This window comes from Enhydra lutris, unplaced genomic scaffold (assembly GCF_002288905.1).
Source record: "Enhydra lutris kenyoni isolate GAN:26980312 unplaced genomic scaffold, ASM228890v2 scaffoldscaffold14, whole genome shotgun sequence".
In the NCBI taxonomy this organism is placed as follows: domain Eukaryota; kingdom Metazoa; phylum Chordata; class Mammalia; order Carnivora; family Mustelidae; genus Enhydra; species Enhydra lutris.
In genome coordinates this window covers 2,967,691-2,988,533 of record NW_019154098.1, presented here as the reverse complement: position 1 = coordinate 2,988,533, position 20,843 = coordinate 2,967,691, and the positions used below count along the sequence as shown (strand labels likewise).

The 20,843-nt window shown below is 54.2% G+C and overlaps 1 protein-coding gene across 7 annotated transcripts in view; it reads right to left on the bottom strand.

The window, feature by feature from the left end:
* The window catches only part of LOC111146744 (protein tyrosine kinase 2), a 250,228-nt gene that overhangs the window by 89,921 nt on the left and 139,464 nt on the right, over nucleotides 1-20,843 (bottom strand). For all 7 annotated transcript variants that reach the window (XM_022502422.1, XM_022502423.1, XM_022502419.1 and 4 more), the window contains 4 exons: nucleotides 13,932-14,072; nucleotides 13,363-13,440; nucleotides 6,717-6,824; nucleotides 5,205-5,322 (listed from right to left, as the gene is read on the bottom strand). In XM_022502422.1, coding sequence (XP_022358130.1) covers nucleotides 5,205-5,322; nucleotides 6,717-6,824; nucleotides 13,363-13,440; nucleotides 13,932-14,072 — 445 coding nt within the window. The remainder of the gene's footprint in view (nucleotides 1-5,204; nucleotides 5,323-6,716; nucleotides 6,825-13,362; nucleotides 13,441-13,931; nucleotides 14,073-20,843) is intronic.

Below are 20,843 nucleotides of genomic sequence, written 5' to 3'. Positions count from 1 at the left end.
TAAAATTGTCATGTCTCTCATTGGCTTTAAGATTTTATGTTTAAGTAGTGTCTACACTTAATGCAGGACTTGAACTCAGAACCCTGAGGTTGAGCGTCGCATGCTCTGCTGCCTTGAGCCAGACAGACGCCCCCTCGACGGCTTGTGAGAAGAAATGTAAGCGCATCTGCGTGACCCACAAAGCACTGCTTCCTTCTGCTGGTACAGGACAGCAGCCCGCCTCCGTCTTCAGGTGCTGCCACCCTGCCACCCACCTCTCTGATGCCTGCCCAGGCAGCCGTTAGCGTCACCCAGTGCCGTCACGATCGCTGTCTGTAGGTCTGCTCCTTGCACTCGCCCTAGAACTCAGGGCCAAGAGCTCTCCGCCCCCAGAAGTCACCTTTGTCCTGTCTCCCCAGTCTTGTTCTGCACTGTCCCCTGGTCCCCGGTGACTGCATTCCGTACTTCCCCGAACACACCATGCTGCCTGCACATTCCAACCCTCAAGAGAAGCTCTTCCTTCCTGTAGAAAGACCATCCCCCCGTTTCTCCAAGCTCAGCTCAGTGGGGGATGGACTAGAGGGGCAGTGGGGATTAGGGAGAGCACTTGTTATGACGAGCACTGGGTGTTTTATGTAAGAGACGATTCACTGAATTCTATTCCGGAAACCAATATTGCACTGTATGTTAACTAAAATTAAAATAAATAAATAAATAAATAAATAAATAAATGACATATTTTAAAAAAGGGGGGGGGCAAGCTCCATTCGAGCACAGCATGAGCTCCGGGGAGCCCTTCCTGCAGCCCCCAGGGTGGCTCTGGCGGTGCCACTGCACTTCTGCCTCATTCCGGGCACTTCCAGGATCAGAGCACTCGAAGGTCGGACTTAACCTGCACACAGGCAGCTCTAACACCCCGCAGGGCAACCGGCGCTCAGAAGCTTCTCAGACCACCACTTGGTAACTGAGAACTCAGTGAGCCTTGGACCCCACGTGAGTGACTCTTTCTGAACGACAGTTTATCTATGAAACAGAAGTCGGACTGTCCGGTCTGCAGGGACAGTGGGGAGGCATGACTAGCGCAGAACCCAGACCACTACCGTGTGAGACCCCATATGCCACCACAATTCCACCCACATGGCCTGGCTCTGACTTCCTGACATCCACATTTCAAGCAAAATAACCGAGTCATGAAGCCCAAATGTGGAGTCACTAGAAAATCCTACCATTAGCTGACCACCATGAACACTCCGACCACGTCTTGCCCACACCCACCACTGCCAGTTAGTAACGGCCTTGCCCGTGACACATCAGCGTGGCTGCTAGCTGCCTGCACTCTTTGTTGCAATGTCTACTTCCCTGGAGAGAAAAGAGAGCCGTTCATAAACACTTGGTTACCAGAGACCTCCTAAGCGGCTGGGCAGGGGCAGAAAGAGGGCTGTAAGTGAGCTGGTTACCAACGAGCGTCCTGAGAGTACCTTTTCAGGAAGCAGGAAAGTTACCGATCACGGCGTACAACGGCAACACACACTAGCAGCAGCAGTTATAAAAACTCAGCACTCACCAACTGAAATGCCTGGTTCCCCGTGTTAATTTTTAACATTCCCTTAAATTTAGAAGCTGAATGCCTAACACACGATTTCGCGTGTCATTCCCACAGCCGGTGTCTTATTTTCGGGAGTAAATCCTTTAGGAAGAAGGATGTATCCACAAATGTAGGTTACAACCTCCATTTGACTTCTAATTTTTGAATAAAAGTTTTTATCTGTTTTTTAAACTGAACAACGCAGGCTCCCCGTAACCATCTCCGTCATAAAGGCGCGTACTGTAGGGAGGACGAGGACGTGCCAAAGCTCCTCGCCCGCTTCAGACACATCTCCACCTCCCGGAGCTCCCCCGTCCACCGTCGGTCACTGGGCTGCCTTCCCAACTGCGGACACTTGTGAACACACACACAGTTTGGCTACAAGTGTGTCTTTCAGCGCGGAAAGAGCGCCCCCTGATGGTTCCCAGCTGTGGCACACTCTCTGCGGGGAGCACGCTGCCCCCGTCAGGGACCACTTCCCACCGTGTGGACACTGGGGCAGTTTCTCGTTCTGAGCTTCTACACACACTGCAGAGTGAACACCCTCAGCCTGTCTGATTCTGCGGGAGGATTTCTAGAAGGCGGACAACGGGCAGGGGCGCCCCCGCCACGCTGGCCGCGAACACCTCCCACGGACACCGACATAGTGTGCGGGCAGGTCTTCGAGCCCCGCCGAGGATGGGATGGAAGATCAGTCACTTCACCAGACCCAAACCAGAGAAGGCGCTCAGTCGCCGCTGGTGCCCTGCCTCCTGCGCATCTGCGTGTCCACTCTCCTACAAGGAGCCCGTCTACCCACTGGCTCGTCTCAGTGAGCGAAGAACAGGCGAGAAGGGAGATCTGGACTCCTTGCTGTCTGTGTCACCGATGTTCTCCCTTCTATGTCTCAGCTTTAAAGAACGTTTCTTTCACTGACAGAAGTGCTCTCACGTTTACACAACCTGCCTGTCAGTTCTGGTCTAGCTCCTCTCCGGGCCATGACATCTTGGAAGCGTGGATCCCCTCCGTCACAGGTGCAGGCTCGTTATCATCCTGCCTACAGGTAATCCCCTGAGGAATGAGGAGATTACGACCCTATGTTAACTTGCATAATTCTCTCCTCTAAGGGAAATCTGACTAAAATTGAAAAATTGCCACTGAACTTTCTTGGACGGCATAGGCTAGCTAACGCCCTACAATAAGGGCCAAGGTCATTCAGCAACTCTGGAGGAACTCGGCTCAGGATATCTTGCTACGTATGGCTCTAATTCTGTTGTCTGCCCGAGTACAACCACCATTAAAAGCGCTGTGTGAGTGCGACATAACTGTGGTGGTCACAGAACGAATCAGGTGCACCTGAGCACACTCAGAGCTCCCAGCAGAGCCTGTGGCTCACCTAGAACGGGTGTCTCTGTTGTGCACGTAAACATGTATATGCTGCTTACCGCGCACCAGTTTACAATCTAGAGAAGACATGCGGGCACATCCGTGTTCGTGACCGCACACCGCCAAGAAAGTGGTGCACTGCGCTGTAGAGACGTGTTCAATTTAGTAGACATTTCAAAAAAATCTAAATTAAAAAATGCTCATGTGCTCTTCTCCACATGTATTTTGGACTATAATCCACTAAAAATGTTTGACTTAAAGTACCATCTCCACTGGGCAGTACAGCTTTGCTTAGGTATCCAGGATAGAAGTTGTGTAATAAATGAACATGCTGGGACTGAGAACAGGGTAAGTAAATTATCGAGTCTAGTATCTCATTCTGTAAAATCAACATAAAATTGCTAAGCGCACCCTACTAGGATTTTATGAGAAGCGTTTTTCCCTTGTGCTCTAGTCAGACGCATGAAAACTTAATGCCTCTCGGTGCACAAGACGTGATATCAAGATGTTTATCCCTAAGCGGGGGGAGAGCCAATTGAAAACCAGCACAGAAAGGTGCTGAAGTTTCAAACATGGCAAGGCTGGCGTATTCAGTGCCCAATATCTCAATGTTATTTTTGTGTGGACAGACACACTGATTAGGAACATTTGGTAAATTAGGATAAAACTTGTTATTTACTAAAAAGGAGACAGGCAATACGTCACATTGAACACTTTCACAAAATACTATCTTCAGGGAAAGGAATTTTCCCAAAACATTTAAATAAAATTTGCAAGGTTCATACCCATGCTTGAAGCACAAGATGAAAAATCAGGAGTTCATGTCTGCACGAGTTTTAACTGACAGAAGCCTTTAGACCTTTCTAAAAGCAACTTCGTTACTACATTCCACACAAAGAAAGGTACTATAAATCGAAATATACACTATATTTTAGAAAAGAGTAGGTTTTACTGGTGTGATCATGGTGTCACACGGTTTTTACTCAATTAGGCGTGTCCCAGAAGCCACATGCTGACTGGCCTCGGGCTGTGGCTTCAGCTACTGTCTTCGGAGCACAGCACGAGACTAACTTTGAAACAAACGTTCTGGGGGTTCCTCTGCTTCACACGGCTCCCCACCGCGGCCCCCGACTGCTCCCTCCACCCGCTCCGTCAGCACAGGGCACCGGGCAGCTGGCAGGCCGGGCGTCCTGCGGCGTCTCTCCCGGGAGCTCGGACTCCGTCATCCGCTCTCCCGGCTCCTCCCAGGCTGTGTACACAGCACTCGGCCCCTCGGGACCACTTTCCTGGGAGGGCCCTGGTCACGGGGCCAGCGCTCCAAGGGACCCTCGGACTCCCTGCCCCAGAGCGGGCAGCTCCGTGGGCACCACTGTGGACCCGCCTCCGAGGCCGTAAAGTAGGCGACCTTCTGTGCGGATGGGGACGGTCAGAGTCCAGGTTCACACGGAAAGTCGGGCTCGCAGGCCAGCGAGCTGCAGCCATGGGAACAATGCGAACATTATGGCCGCCGCATGTGCCACACGGCTCCAGCCCCTTACACAGATGAAGTCATTTACCCTCCCAGACCATAAAAGAGAGGCGGCACTCCGTGTGTGTGACAGTGGGAGACCCGAGGCACAGGAAGGGCCAGCGGTTTACAGGTGGCCGCTCAGAGGACCTGCGATTTGAACATACAAACGGATACACTGCTAAAGCCCAGATTTTTCCTGCTACCGCGATGCTATTACCCTGCCGGGAACACTCTGTTTGATTATTTCAGAAATCCAAATCTTCCAAAATAGCCCTTCGCAGTGCCTTCCAAGAACCCCACACGTCACTTCTGAAGTGACACAGCCTTGCTTCTGGGACAAGGATTCATTCTAATCACTGATTTGACATCACGACTTAGAGCTAATTTTGTTCTGTGCACTAAGCTTTTGAGATCTATAAGAAAAAACAGATACTTTATTTTACATGAGTTACAAAGGATACCTGAAAACAGACAAACATCCAGAACATTGTCCCAAAAGTTTATGTACAAACACCGCCAGCACTGGACAGCACTCCAGTGTGTTGCCCGAACCCAGCAGCCTGAACCCAACAGTGCTTCCCTGTGGCTCTTCCAGTCAAACCCGGCTCACAGGCTGCGCCCTGCCCCGCTTCTCCCCAAAAGCAAGAACATAGACATACGGGGCTGAATTACTGTCTGGTCTTCAGAGTCGTCTGAAAGAAGGAGTAGAGGCTTTGGGGTGAGCTCACCTAACACGGGGCTGCTCAAGCAGAAGCAGGACCTCACCTTTCTGGGGTCTGATGATAAAAGACTGTGTGGCCCCGTTCACCAGCCGGCAGTACCCGTCTATCAAGTCCGCCATATTCTCAGCGATGGTTAGGGACGGCGCCGTCACCGTCAGAGGCTGAAAGGGGAGAAGACCAAGAAGAGGCGTTATTGTTCTCTGCAATCATCAAAGGGGCAGCTGCACTGTGACATCAGAGCTCTAGACACACGTGGAGACAGAAGAGTGACAGCGACACAGATTTGTCATAAGGTTGGTGTGAAAAAGGAAGTTTGATATTTAAGGACGTTATTCCTAGAATATGTGACAGAAGGCGGCCCAGACAAAAACAGAAAAATCACTTAAAACTGAGATTCATTTTCTAGAACTAAAGGAGGCAAAAAAAAAAAATTATTTCCCATGGAGTACATTTTTATCAATTATCCATCATCATTTTTCTAGCATTAAAGAAAATTACTAAAATCTCATTATTTTTAGCATGCACAGCATGTTTTGCCTAAGAGGCCAGAAATCACTGTTTTCACTATCAGACCTGCAGTTCTGATAAACTGCCTTAACCTGACCACTAGCGATTACCCGGGAGATGATCAGAGCTGTTCCTTCCTGCCCGACACAGGGATGCCCTAGTCCGAGCGGTACCCCGCCCCCCCGGCCTCGGACATGCTTGCCCGGCGCCCGGCTCCGTGTTCGGAGCTCTGGCCACGGTGGGGCAGAACAAGAACGTTACGGAGATGCTGCCGGGACATTTCAGCTGGCAACAGTGTCCGTAGTTCAGGGTTTCCTTTATTCACCTCGGAGAGTCAAAAATGCACTTCCTAGAGCCTCAGAAATGTCACGGCTCCCAAGGCAGAAAGAACAAGTGACAGATAAACCCATCTGAGGACAGGCTGCCGCCGCCCAAAGACCACGGGTGATGTGCGGCACAATGAGAGGTCCGAACGCGTGCTGTGCCACCTCCTGGTCGTTCCGACTCCTCAACGCAGAAGCGTCCTCTGCCTGTCGACCAGAGGGTCCCCTGATGCACACTGGCCAGGTGACGCCCTATCTGGACCGGGCCACACTGCCTGGGGATTAAAAGCGCGGGCCCCAGGAGGCTCCCCATCTCCACCACTTGGGCAGGGCCTCCTTGGCTGTACACTGGGGACAAAGGACCTCAAAGAACTTCTTTTGCTGGTTCTGAGAATGACCCATGTCACTCCTGGCTCCTGCGCTGAGCGTCAAAGCGGCGGGGGACCCAGCAGGCAGGAGCTGCTGGCCGGTGGCCCGGCCCGGCAGGCACAGCAGTCTGGGAACGCCGCCGCTGACCCAGGCTACCCGCGTGTTCGCACGGTCCTAAGAGGCTGATGACCGTGGCGGTCCACAGGACTCTTCGACCGCCCTGATGACAACACGCCTGGCCGACTCTTCCGTCTGTCACCTGCTCTACTCTGGGGACATGCACTCGCTACCGGAGACAGAGCAGGAGCACGTGCGAGGAAGCCGGGACTGCGAGCACGTGGAAGCCGCGTCCTTACCTCGGGCGCGCCGGCGATTTTCAGCTGCAGTGTCCCCTTCCTGTCCTTGTCTTCGCTGTTCGAGTACTGAATGGTCTGCACTTGATTGAAGTCAGCCAGATGTGTGGGCTTGGGAGAGAAAAGGCAAACCTCTTGGGACCCCAGATAAGGACTGTCCGGTACTGTGTGACCCTCTCGCGGCGCCCACCCCGCCGCACTCTCCCGAGGGCCTCCTCCCAGTGACCGCATCCATCAGCCCCAGCGGGGTATTCGCCTCCTTCGGAGCAGTCCCGGGACAGCCAGGAACCGTCTGCTCGCTTCCGGTGAGGGACAGGCCTGCTGTCTGCTGCTAATGACCAAGCAGAAGCACTGGCTGTCAGAGCCGGCCGGGTGAGTCCCAGGCCCCAGGGAAGGAAGGAACGGAACCAAGTCCCGGACGTGCTGGCTTGCTGGCCTTGGGGGGAGCGGCGTGTGGGTCATGTCCCCTTCCCACCAGGAGGAACCTGGGCGCACTCCCAGCGTACCCTGAACTAGAGCACATCTCTGAGTGTAATGGCGCCACAGGGGTGGCAGGTGTCCAAAGGACCCTTCCCAGAAACGCATGCCAACAGAGACTTTGTTTCTCCAAAAAAAAAATAAAATGCCCATTTGTCCCTTAACCTCACAGCAGCTCATGACAACGGTTTGCTGTGATGATTCCCATACATTTATTCACAGCAATTACCCTGATCATAGCCTCCTTCTCTCTCAGTGCCATGAGGCGGGGCCTCTCCCACCAAGTGCTCTACTCAGCCCAGATTCTGCCACTGGGACCGAGCTGGAACTACAGTTCAGAATGTGGCTCAGTCATTTAAGCGTCTGCCTTCGGCTTGGGTCATGATCCCAGGGTCCTGGGACAGATCCCCGCATCATGCTCCCAGCCCGCAGGAAGCCTGCTTCTCCCTCTCCCACTCCCATGCTTGTGTTCCCTCTCTCGCTGTGTCTCTCTCTGTCAAATAAATGGATAAAATCTTAAAAAAAGAAGTGGCTCATAGGGGTGCCTGGGTGGCTCAGTTGGTGAAGCACCTGTCTTCAGCTCAGGTCACAATCCCAGGGTCCCAGGACTGAGCCCCATGTAGGGCTCCCTGCTTGGTGGGGGGTCTGCTTCTCCCTCCGTCCCTCCCCCTGGCTTGTGCACGCACTCTCTCTCAAATAAATAAATATCTTTAAAAGAGAGAGAGAGAAAGCTTCCGTTCACAACAGAACACCTTCACAGCTTTGCTTTCAGGCACAGGTGTGCTCTGTGAGGCCTTCAGACAGGCCAGGGCAGGCCTCCAGTTTCCCATTCTAAGACATCCAAGCAGCAGGCAGCTCAGCCCCTGTGCCTACTCCCCTCTCTCCACCTCTGTGCCATCTGCCCGCGCGGGGTTCCCTCCTCCTTCCCTGACTGTCTTCCACAGTTCCTTTGGCTTCTCCTCTACTCCATGGCTAAATCATCAAGGGCCACAGGACTCTGTGCTGGGCCCATCCTTCCGTGGCAGCCCAGCCCCGTGGTGCAAGTAGCATCCCCAGCCCCGAACCGGGACATGTATCCAACCGCCAGTGTGACACCCCCACGTGGACATCGGGGCCAGACTGCGAACAGCACAGTCACGGGATCGGCTCTCAACACCGGCTCCCTCTCCGGCCTCCCCAGCACAGCAACAAGCATCACCATTCAACCCTGTTCCTGTGCCAAGAGACTGTGGCATCCCCACCGGCTCCTTCCTTTCCTCCCCCACCCAGCCAGCTCCACACCCGGAGTCTGCGGTTTTCCTTCCACTTTCCCAGCTGTCACTCTGGTGCCATCGATCCTGCAGCTGTCACCCTGGATCCGTGCCTGGCCCCCTCACAGACCGCCCCTACCTGGAAGCCAGGGATGCGCCTCACAGTGTAAGTCCGGTCTGACAGCCCCTGCTTCAACAGGCACGACGCCCGCAAGAGGAGGCAAGTGCCCACCAGGCGTGCCCTCCGCCTGCCTCCAGACCTAACTCCCCATCATGAGCTCGCCTTGATCAGACGCGCTCTAGTCTTCCCAGGGCGCCATCGTGCCCCCAGATGGCTGTTTCTGGTTGGCTGAAGAATGAGGGAGGCTGATGTGGACCATGGCCGTGAGACATGATATAACGCACAGAAAATCCCCTCACAACGAAAACTGCCCTATGTCCTGAACAGCTTTCCAAGATCCTGGTGTGTATTCACGTTGGTGAGAAATCAGATTCTAGAACCCGAGTCTTTTTAAAAACACAACATATGCTCTGCACTCAACTTTCCAGGAGCACAACTTGGGTGTAATTTAGGTATAATTAATGATTTTGCTATCTCTGGAATGTTAGGATGAGTTGCTCACCATTTAGGAAAATGACACTACGGGGGGCAATGATTGTTTGGTATCCGAGCTGCCGACCCCATAAGCACACACATCTGTAACAGAGATGAGGCTCCTTCTAACCAGGAATCGACCGCTATTAGGCTGGTGAAGACTGAAATGATGGAAGTCTCAACTAGTTTCACTAAATGATTATGTTAAAATATTTTATTGTCATCTTATAATTAAAAAAAATTTTTTTCCAAAGCACAGTGAGAAATTCATCAAGGAAATTATTATATTCCTTTTTTTTTTTAAAACCTACAGTGTTTCTGCCTCACTCTGACACGCCCCCCGAGGCTGGTCACCTGGAAGCCCTTGTCACTTTCCGACACCACGTGTAAGGGAGGACCAGCAGTGGCCCCCTCGGATGAGCGTGCTCGGTACTCAGCTCTGTCCCTCCTCTAACGGCTGCCAGTCTCTGAGCTAAAACAGATGTTTTGGAATTATATGTTCACAGCATATTCTGTGATTTTATTTCAAGTTACCAAAAGGCTCTTAAAAAATACCTGTTATGGGGCACCTGGGTGGTTCAGTGTTTAAGCCTCTGCCTTTGGCTCAGGTCATGGTCTCAGGGTCCTGGGATAGAGCCCCACAACGGGCTCTCTGCTCGGTGGGGAGCCTGCTTCCCCATCTCTCTCTTCCTGCCTCTCTGTCTACTTGTGAGCTCTCTCTCTTTCTGTCAAATAAATAAATAGATAAAATCTTAAAAAAAAAAAATCTGTTATAGAGGTGTCTGGGTGGTTCAGTCATTAAGCATCTGCCTTCAGCTCAGGTCATGATCCTTGGGGTCCTGGGATCAAGCCCATCGGGCTCTCCACTCGGCGGGAAGCCTGCTTCTCCCTCTCCCACTGCCCCTGCTTGTGTTCCCTCTCTCTCTCTGCGTCTCTCTGTCAAATAAATAAATAAAATCTTTTTAAAAAAATCTGTTACAAAGAAGACAGGGTTGGGAGGGAAGCACAGTGACCAGCCCTCCGAGCGGTACAGTAGACACTCCCCACCCGGCTGGGGCCCTCTCTCGCGATCATGGTATTTCTGCTGCCTGTGTTCTTTCTTCTATCGGCTCTCACAGACAGACTGACAGTGCCATGAGGGGAGCTCGTTGGGGACCCCCATCTCAGCCACCCCTTATCGCCAGGAAGGAGGGCCGCGCCTGGGACGTGAGGGAATGAACGGGTGACTCTGAGAACTCCGAGGCGCAGGGCTCTGTTCTAAGTACCAGGAAGAGAGCAGCGAACCGGGGCAGCGCGAGCCCAGACATCAACAGTCATGCAGGAGGCATGGCATCGCGACTGTGGTAAGGACCACCGCAAAGACCCGAGGGTACTGCCTAAAACTCACCCTGCTTTGTTTGGGGAGGGGCGGGAGGAAGTGATGAGGCCTCAGAGCAAGTCTCGCTGAGAAGGAGAGCGGGCCCGGGGCCCCAGGAAGCCAGGACCGCGCAGATTTCCCTCTGCGCTGGGCCCTGGCTGCCGGCTCACCGCCCAGCACCAGGCAGCTGCACACGCGTGCGACCTGGCCAACGTGACACCCCGGACGAGACAAGCAAGTCATCCTGACGACCCGGAGAGAGGGCAAGTGTGTGCAAGGAGGCCGCAGAGCAGGGCCGTCTGGTCCAGTAGTGGGAAGCCGCGTGCGGCCGCTGAGGCCAGTCTGCACTGAGCTGCGACAGAGCGCAGGACTAACGCCACTTGCAAAGACTCACGGTGATACGGGACATGAAAGACCTCCACAGCCTCTACATGGATGATGCCCTAAAATGACGGTAACTGGGATGGACTGGGACCCATAAGATACGTCACTGAAATTCATTTTTACCTTCCGAACTGGGGTGCTAGACCACTGAAAAGTCCAAGACAGCTTGGGCCTGTACTGGGCCGTGCTGGCGAGGGGGGACCCGAAGTCAGGGGAAGTCGATAAGGACTCGGAAGTACTGAGGGGGCTCCAATGGGCCCCCGGTGGAGGCTGGGCAGGCTCTGGGGCGCCAGCGGGGGCCACAGAGAGCACGGGAGGAACCCAGGCGGCGCACTCAGAGCAGCCTTGCTCACCAGGGGCTCAGCGCACGGGCCAAGGACGTTTGCAATAGAGCAAAGAGGAAACATGTGGGCTGCCTGGCAGGGACAGGGAAAGGAATACAGGTTTGAGGGAGGACATTTTTAGGCTGAGAGAGATTACACATTTTTCTATGCTAACAAGAATGGCCAGTAGATTGGAAGCATTTCCTGGTGCAGGAAAGAGAGCAGAGACGGGGTCGCTCCGCAGCCAGGAGCGGTCTTACCGGAAGCATGACGCTCACCCCAGAAGGCCCGGCCCAGGAGGGCGGGTGTGGCAGGCAGAAATGCGGGCAGGACAGATCGTACAGGCACTTCTGGGGCTCTATCCTGACCACCCATCCCAGTTTCCGTCTACTTTACACAACCAGCAACTTTCACTTCAGAGGACAGAGATCCTCATAGTCTCCAAGAGAAAACAGACATTTTTTTTCCCATGGAAATTGATTAAAAACCACCAGGTGCTTGGCCATAAAGGCAGGAACACATTCACTAGAATTAACACGTGAAAAACCTGCCTCTGCTCACCGGCCAGGAACGGGAGGAATGGTAACAGTAAGACCCAAACCCTCAGAGCAGCCTGAAATGTCACATGCCCCTAGATAATGCTACGAGGAAAGAGAAGCTGTGCGGAAATACGACGGAAGGAGAACACACCCACCGACACTGACAAGACATGAAAGGTTGTTCGAGAAAATGGCCTCCAGAGCAACTGGGAATACACTGGAAAGAAACACCCAAAGGGAACAGCAGGAGGAAGGCTAAAGTCAAGCGAACGAGATGGAAACGGGGTCTGCCGAGATCAGTGCCGACACGGAGGGAAAGGGACGGCAATGCCATGACCCTGATTTCCGTGCCTGCCCACTAAGAGCCGCTGCGACACAGCCACCGCCCGCACAGCTGCGAGAGCCAAATCCCCCAGGCGCGCGGCGGCCCAAGACCAGGCGCAGGACTGAAGTCACCGGAGAGATGACGAGAGAACCCCGCAAGACACTGCTCCCTGGTAACAACCTGAAAACGTGGGAGGCAGGGGACACGCTAACGGAACGCGAGTTACAACAGGCGACAGGAAGTGGAACCCCAAACCGCTGTGCTGCTGTGGGAGGCATGGGAGGGGTGCGGGCATGATCTAATTCATTACTTAACTGTCCGACCAATCTATTAGGTGGCTGAAATGATTACGGCCATTTTACTACTGAGGAAACACGAGCCAGTGGCGGCGGGACGGAGCCCAAGTCACAAGGCCAGCATGAGAGTGAGTCAAGGTGGAAACCGTGGCTGCGTCCTTCAGAGTCAGCCTCCCTTGCCCACATTCAGGGTCCCATTGTGACCTCACCAGAGAACTCGAGGTGGAATCCAGGGTGGGTTAAAGGCTCACGTGTAAAACGGACAGAGACAACCCTGCAAGAAAACCCAGGAGACCACAAATCGCACCTAAAGGCTGGGACGCTGACAATCTGTAAGCAGTGAACGCACGTAAGGCCACGGGCTGTCCCGCAGAGCTCACACCGACAGCCGCCCTTGCCACCGGCGCAGGGTGGCTCTGGCTGGGCCACCCTCTCGTCCACACTTGGCATTACAGCTCTCTCTCATTTCAGCCATCCTAGCAGACACGCAAGAGCGCCACGCTGCGCATCACCCCGGGGCTCCCAGGCGCAACACCTTCTCATCTACCTCCAGACGACGTGGGTACCCTCTTGGGTCATCTGCCCTTCACTTAGCGATTTACTGCCAAGCTTCGCCCCGCTTAGAAGTCTACTGTCAAACGTATTCATGCAACTATCTGCCTTGCCTTTCTCCTACCTTTCGATGAGAAGTTCTTAATTTCAACGTACTCTAATTTATCAAAAATTGTCTTTTAGAGTTAGCTCTTTGTAAATGCTGCTTAAGAAATCTCTTCCTACTCCAAATTCACATAGATATTCCCCTGTGTTTTCTTCTCTGACTTGTGTCACTTGTCTTCCACGTGTAGGTCAACCCTCCAGGTGGAATGGGCTGTCACGGTGTGTGACGAGGGTCAGAATGCCCTGCTTTTTCGCTGCGAACATCTGGCGGGCGCTGCGGCATGTACGAAGAGCTCATCGGTGATGCAGAACCCAGGACAGCGTCCCCTCTCCGGCGGGGGGCCAGAGACTGGGAAGGGGCGGGACTCATCCCCGTCTGTGCTCGGGTCCAGCGTGAGGACGGTCAGCGCACAGGCAGCCCCGAGACGTCCCCAAAGCAGACTTACGTTGCAGCCCTTGTCCGTGAGGTAACTGATGCCTTCTTCGGGGCCAATTGCCAATTCCACTGAGATAATCCAGCTTGACTTTTGAAGGGTGAAACAGGTGACGACAAAGTTCCCAGAAGAGAAAAGAAATATTTTAGATGAAAGCACGAACACGTTCAAGGAGCAAGGTGGGGGTGGAGGCGGGGGGCTGGCCTTCCCTCTACCTAGCTGAGCACGACAGAACACCTGTGACTTCACTGACCCAGGGTCCGGTGGGTCTGAAGCCAATAGGCTCTTTGGAAAGGCTCTCTGGACAGTTAAATTAGCCCAGAGAGAACAGTTAATTAACATATCACTGAGCTGGAATAAAGAAATCTAATCATCAACACAGGCATGCTTCTAAAGCAAGGTGACTTCCTCCTCGCATTGATACATTTGCTTGTTTGCATTTTTCCCCACCGGAAAATGACGAATATTTTCATGTTAAATATGTGACAGTCAGATTTCAATCAGAAATTCAGATGTCCATGGACAAGAGAAAGCAAAAGAAACGAAATCCAGGCCACCATTTCCCACGTCCTCATACTTACACCCAGAGCACACTTGAAGCATTCTTTATCGAATCTGTACACCGGGGAGAGGATCTCAAAGAATTTCAGAATACTTTCTTCTCTGTTAAGGTTGGCAAACTGTCTAAACGTCTGTTGGATCAGCTTCCGTAGCGTTTTGGCCTGCACGATAAAATCACGAAAGTCATTTTAGAGTCAGCGACACACAGCAGCAACAGCAAATGCTCAAGATACCACCTCCCTCCCACCACTCGCTCCCACCTCTGTTCACATCACTGTGAAACGCCACATCCCTTTTTAAGCAGCTGTAATAAAATGCACACAGTGTAAGATACAGCATCCTAACCAAAGTACATAGTTCAGTGATTCCAAGCATTACTTTTTTTTTTAAAGATTTTATTTATTTATTTGACAGAGAGAGATCACAAGTAGGCAGAGAGGCAGGCAGAGAGAGAGGGGGAAGCAGGCTCCCTGCTGAGCAGAGAGCCTGATGTGGGGCTCGATCCCAGGACCCTGAGACCATGACCTGAGCTGAAGGCAGAGGCTTAACCTACTGAGCCACCCCGAGCCCCTCCAAGTATTACTTCTTAAACAGAAATGTATAAGGCAATAATTTGCTTATTAGAACATGCTGTAAAAGGTCAGGCATTAAAAAACACATACTATCTTTAAAAATTAAACATAAAAAATAAAATAAAAAACACGTCCTATCTATGCACATGATGGAGAGCTGGCAAAACCTAGCTGGGAGGGTACTCACATACCCACTGTTAGGAGGTAAGTAGATACAATCTTCTTGAAGGGCAATTTGGCAGCACAAATCAAAACACCTTAAAGAAAAACTACTTTGGATCCGGAAATAAAATTCCAAGACATTAGTCTTTAGAAATGATTGGAGAACCCCGCAAGGAATCAGTGACAAGGAGGTTCGGTGCAGAAGGATTTACAACAGCGGTGGGTTACACACATCATAATTTGCCTACGTTGTACGCAGCCCTCAAGATCGTCGTGCGGAAATAATTCACTGACATGAAAATCCCTATCACGGTGTCGAGTGAAACAGTCTGTACGTGCAGTCCAGACGCCTTTAAAAGGAGAGCACCGCTGATGGGGCTGACGAAGGTACGTGTGAGCTCAGGTGCACACGTATCCACACACAGAAAAGGAGACAGAACAACTAAGCCCTTTCTCCGTGTGGCGGGACGAGAGATCTTCCAGAGCTCTGGTGCACGCCGGAGTGTTCTGCTTCTGCACCGTGAGCATCTGGGTGGTGGAGGTAAGGGCCCTCCAGGCAGCCCGGGGAGGGCAGCGGGCAGAGGATGCATGACACGGTCCGAGGAAGAGGGCTGGGGGAAGCCACAGGAAGCACCCGGCTTTCACCCCAGGAAGAGACAGAGTCCTTGGGTGCCTTGGGCAGCATCACGAGAGCTGACACACCGGCTGCCGCACCGTGAACGGTACAAAGGACACCGGGGGGACCGAGCAGGTGGCAGCGCAGTACTTGAGAAGAGGTGAGCAGAGTCTGTGCACGTACAGAAGCAGAAAGGGGTGAGAAGCAGATTTACTCTGAAAAACAGAACCAACACGATGTCCTGAAAGGCGGGAATTCCCATGAACTGAAATGGTGAGCCCGTGGGGAACAGGCCGGCCGGTGAAGGTCCTGGCGGAGACCCGGGGCCCGGCTGGGAGCTCAGGCAGGAATCCGAGCCAGCGGACGGGAGGAGACTGGGGTGGCGGGCGGAGAGGAGGTGAAGGGCCTCATCCCACCCAGCATGCTCATCGGAGCAGGTCGGGGGCTGTGGCTGCTCCTGCGGCTAGGAGGTGGCCCGCCAGGGAGCGGCACACAGAGGAGACAGCCCACTGCAGTGGCGTGAAGGCCACCGTGGGGTCAGGGATCACTGGATGTGGGACACTGCAGAGAGTGAGCTGACAGCTGGGCGCCGTAGCCAAAGAGCAGGATGGAGAGCCGGCGGCCGGCAGTCAGGGGGATGAAGACCACAGGGCAAGCGGCCGGGGCGGGCAGAGGACCGGGTTCAAGAGCTGAGGGAGCAGGTGCGGCAACATGACCTATGGCACGTGACCTTCCATTCTAAAGGCTTGCGCTGCTCTTGCCCAGCGGGTGTGGAGGAGGCTATGAGAAGCAAAAAGAACAGCCACGTTCCTAGAATAGGCCACCCAAGAAACACCAGCGGCACAGACTCAGAGCTGATGGCAGAAGAGAGAGCTGGGGACCTTTGGGACACTCGGATGACTGTATGCGGATGGCAGGAAAACAGGCACCTGGGCAGGACGAGGGACGAGGTTTCTGGATGGAACGGAGGGCAAACAGAAGGGGCTTGGTGAAAAGAGAGTCCCACCAATTCTGGACGTGGGCACGATCCTTACGTCTTTGGACCTGAACGCTCAGGCAGATGGGGCCACACAGCTCTGGAGCCCAGCAGAGGGCAGGGCCACAGCTGAAGGGGTCACAGATGGCTCCCTCCAACCAGGTGGGGGCGGGAAAGAAGCGCCGCAGCCGGGCCGGCTGGACAGGGCGGGGCTGCAGGCGTTCTGCTGAGGACTAAGGACAGCTGTAGACCACGCGGTCAAGACTGAAGAGAAGGGAAACGGGCTCAAGGTCAGCAAGGCTTCGCGAGCAGACCTTCACACAGAAAATGAACGTTTAGCCTTGGAGGCTCAGAACAAAAAGCCTGGGAAACATATTTGGGGAATGCCCATCTAAGCACTGGCCACGAGTCAAGGGGCTGAAGAGGCCACTTGTATCACAGGCTGGGATGGCACGTAACAGCTGTTCTGACTCTGGGCTCTGCAAACATCCCTGTGGCCTGGGAGGTCCAGCTGTCTGCCAGGAGCGCGCAGACCGGCCGTGGAGACCCGAGCAAGAGCACAACCCCAGCCTAACAACGCTGAAACAGACAACACGGAAGTAAAATCTGGTCTGTCCCTTAAGCGAGGGCACATCACTCACTAGCATGTCAGCGGGAAGACAGCTCTGACTGCTCTGAGTTCGATGGCCTGAGGCAGGACATAGTGCTGCTGAGTGCTCACATGCCCACTGAAGGAGAAAACCAGAGCAGAGAAAGCCCCAGAAGGCCCCCAACTCTTCCTACAAGAGCAGGACACCATAGCCTAGAATATGGTAGCAGCTGCAAAGAACGGCTGCCCAAGGAGCATGGGGACCAGAACACAGTGACAAATCATTTTTATTAATGTTGATAAAATGTCGATGTGGTCACTCGCACCTCTAAGAACGTTCACTCAGAGCAGATGAGTAATGATGCGCAGCGACTAAACCCGGTGAAAGAGGTCCAGAAAGGAAGCCAGCTCTCTGCCTTCTAGCCGATTCCCAACCAGCCACCTGTTTAGGAACAACCGACAGCACTCCACGCTTACACCTGCTCATTGTGCAATGTGTTCAGAATGTGTCACCCGGAAGAGGTTTCTCTCCCAAGTGGGAGAGACAGAGGTCTCTCCTTAAAGCCGAGCAGTTGAAGGCGTGTCCAGAGTGTCAGACATCCCCCCCAGCCGCCCACCTGAGGTTTCCACAGGACCCCCCACACATCCAAGAGCTGACGGGCCACGAAGAGAACCTGGGATCGCCCTCCGGGCTCAGCACCCCCATCTCGGCCGACCTCCGGATGCTTAAGGTAGAAGCCAGGTAGCAGTCCCGACCCCCCTTTTCCCTACCCCCTCAACCCCGGGACACCCCCACGTGCTGCAAGTGCTTTCACAAGAAGCACACGGTGTTCCCTAACGCTTTCCACCATGCCAGCCCCACTCTTGCGTGAAGCTCTGCGACAGGCTCCCAAAATACCATCTACTTTCTGGACACAGCGTGGCCAGGGGCTCTTTCTAAAACCCGAGCTGGACTGCCTCACCCTGCAGCTCCAGCCCCTGGGAGCTCAGCAGACGGAATCATGTCGCTGGGCCAGAACTGTGCCTAAGCTCCCTCGGGGCCACAGGGGCCAGGAGGAAGGGCGCGGTGGACAAGCAGGTCCAGCCCCAGAGAGTGGCGGCCACGTCAGGGGCCGTGTCATCATGGGGCACTGCGGGAGGCTCAGGGAGGTCACGGCTGCTCTCTCATCTCCAGACGCCCTCCACTTCTGCAGCAGCCTCACAGAGAGAAGTTCTACCCCCCCGGCTCACAAATGATGAAACGGAGGCACAGAGATGACCGAGACCCCGAATCTCAGAGCTGCATGGCAGAGCCAGGATCGAAGCCCGAGCAGCCTGGTGCCAGGGTCTGCGGTCCCGATGAGAATGTCGCTCCCCCTCCCAGGGGCCGTCAGCTGGGGGCTGAAGCTGGCCGAGTGACCGGGACTTCAGGGGTGCGGGCCCAAGGACAGGGCTCTGGGCGGGCCCTGCGGCCACCCCGGTATGTCAATGAGGCCCGGTTAGGGCAGGAGCCGGGTGGCATACACTGGGTGCCTAACGAGTATCTTGAAGGGATGGGCAGGTCAAGAACAAAGGAAGGACACTGTCCCATCCCATTGCGCGCCCCCTTCTGTGTAGCACCAAGAACTGCAGGCAGAAGTTCTGGTGGAAGAGAGACGCGAGATGATGAGGGAGGGGCCCGGTGTGCTCAGGAGCCTGCAGGGGCTCGGTTCTCAGTACAGCAAAGCCAATGTCGGCGGTGCGCAGACCGCCTGTTTTCCAGCCTTTTTTTTTTTTTTTTAACATTACAAAGCTGGTTATAAAAAAAAATAAACTCGCACGTGACAGGTGAGTATGGACATGTGTGTCAAAATAAAACGTGGTACCTCCTAGTCCCCGTGGCTGCCCACTGTCTCGCTGATCCTGTGACACGACTGCGCCCCACCCTGCTTCCCCCTGAGTGTCCCGTCCCTCTACCAGCGGCCAGCAGCGGGACCACGTGGGGCGCAGGGTGGCAACACGAGGCCAGGCCCTGCTGCTCCTCTCTCCTCCCATGTCAGGCTTCACGCCCTCGGTGCTCTCTGTGCACAGGACTTTCCCACCCGCTCGCAAGGCTGTGTCCCGAGGATCAAGGAACACCAGAGTGCGTGACCAGCCCCCACTGCTGCTCCATCCCCTGCGCTCAGCATTGACGTGCTGGGAATTTCTGGGAATTTCAGAGCCGCCGGGACAGCACTGAAAGTGGCAACTACGAATGACTGTCAGCATGGAGGGTGTGAGGCGAACCCCATGTGGGCCCCCCGCCGCCGACCCTGCGGACACACGCCAGCCTCTGCAGGCTGCTCCTGCATGCCAGCCGGGCACGCGGGCCCGGCCCTGTGCTGAGAAGCAGAAGTCTCAGGGAGGACAGCGGCCCCAGGATCCGCTCAGGACTAGTTTCCTGTGCTCACAGAAACGACCCTGGCTCCCGGCAACTACCACGGCCCCTGCTCAGAAGGGAGGACCCACACTTTCCCACAGCCTGGACTTCCACGTTGCCTAAAACTCCGGTGTCCAGAAAACCCTGCTGTCTGAGAGGAGCCCAGATGTGTTTTTCTGAGAAGGATCTTGAGGCCAGAACCGTTTCTTTCCTACTGTCTCAGCGAGGAAACGACTCCCAAGATCTAATGTCCTAGACTCTGCTGCCGTGACTCAGTGCGCTTCCAGGACCGGCCGGAGCAGGCAAGACTGTTGTGCGTCACGTTCGGTCCTGATTCATAGTGTCAGGTCTCACTTTGTGTTTGCCTGGATTTCCCACACAAGGTGTCTACCTGTGAAGGCTGTTCAACTTGAAATCGATCCTGCTACAGAGAAAAAGACCCAGAAAGTGATGTTTCTTCAGAGTGGAACAGTGTTACTAGCTTGGTCATCAGGAATTGCTACTTAGCCACTGTGAACAACAAAGTAATCTTATATTAGTTGCCTAATACTTATCAGATGCTGCTCGCAGCAGTGAACTTGTAGAGCTCCCCAGAAGTAAAGTTTATATAACATAATGTTAAAGAAAATTTGCAGTAAAAGAATGGGAATACAATAATTAAATTCTTTCACCCCCCTCCCCCCCATGCTAAACATAGATGTATTAATAGTGCATGCAAAGTACGTTTTAACTGAGATCTGACACGTAACATTGTATCAGTTTCGGGACCGTAACACAGCGATTCAGTATTTGCACACACTGTGAAATGAGCGCCCCAGCAAGTCTAGAGGCCATCCACCACCTCACATAGTTAGCTCTTCCATTTTCTGGTGACACAGCTTTTAAGACTGATTAAGCTATTTAAGAAGACAAACAGACTCTACGTGTTTTACAAAATTACATGAGAAAGCAGGTGGGAAGTGAGTTCTGCTGCGCTTCGGTGAGAATCACTCGATGACTCTGTATCTAAACTCTGGTCTCCCGCTTGCCACAAACTCAGCAGCGCCTGAACTTCTCAGAACGCCGCTGCTCTTTACTCAGTTCAGGGCAAGCTCGCTTGAGTTCCACACGGTCGGCACCTCCCGTTCTGCTCCGGTGGAAGACCCGGCGCCCAGGCCCAATCACCGCCTGTCCCCAGCCGCCCCAGCCCTGCCTGCTTCCAGCGTGTTCTCCGCGCTGCCGCCAGCTCAAGCCGACAGCCGCACAGGGAGCAGGCCTGCAGCCCACTGTGAGAGCCGCCCTCGCACCAGAGTCAGTGGCAGCGGCAGGACAGGGAGGACAATCATCGGGACAGATCCGAGGGACAGCCCACAAGGGGCCTGGAGGGACGAGTCTGGTCAGGGAAGGGGGCTCGTGTGCGGCGAGGCAGGGGCGGAGCAGCAAGCGTGCGGGGCTCTGGGAGCCGCTCTCCCGAGCAGGCCCTCCTTCCGCGGTGCCCCTCCTACACGGCTCCCCGCTAACTCGGCTCATCCTCCAGTCGCTCTGCAAGCTGTCCACTCGGTCATCTGAGTGAGGTGCACCGAACATCACCGAGTGCCAGGCACCAGGTCAAACACGGTGCTCGCGGTGGAGAACGCAGCAGGCGTCATCGGGACCCTCGG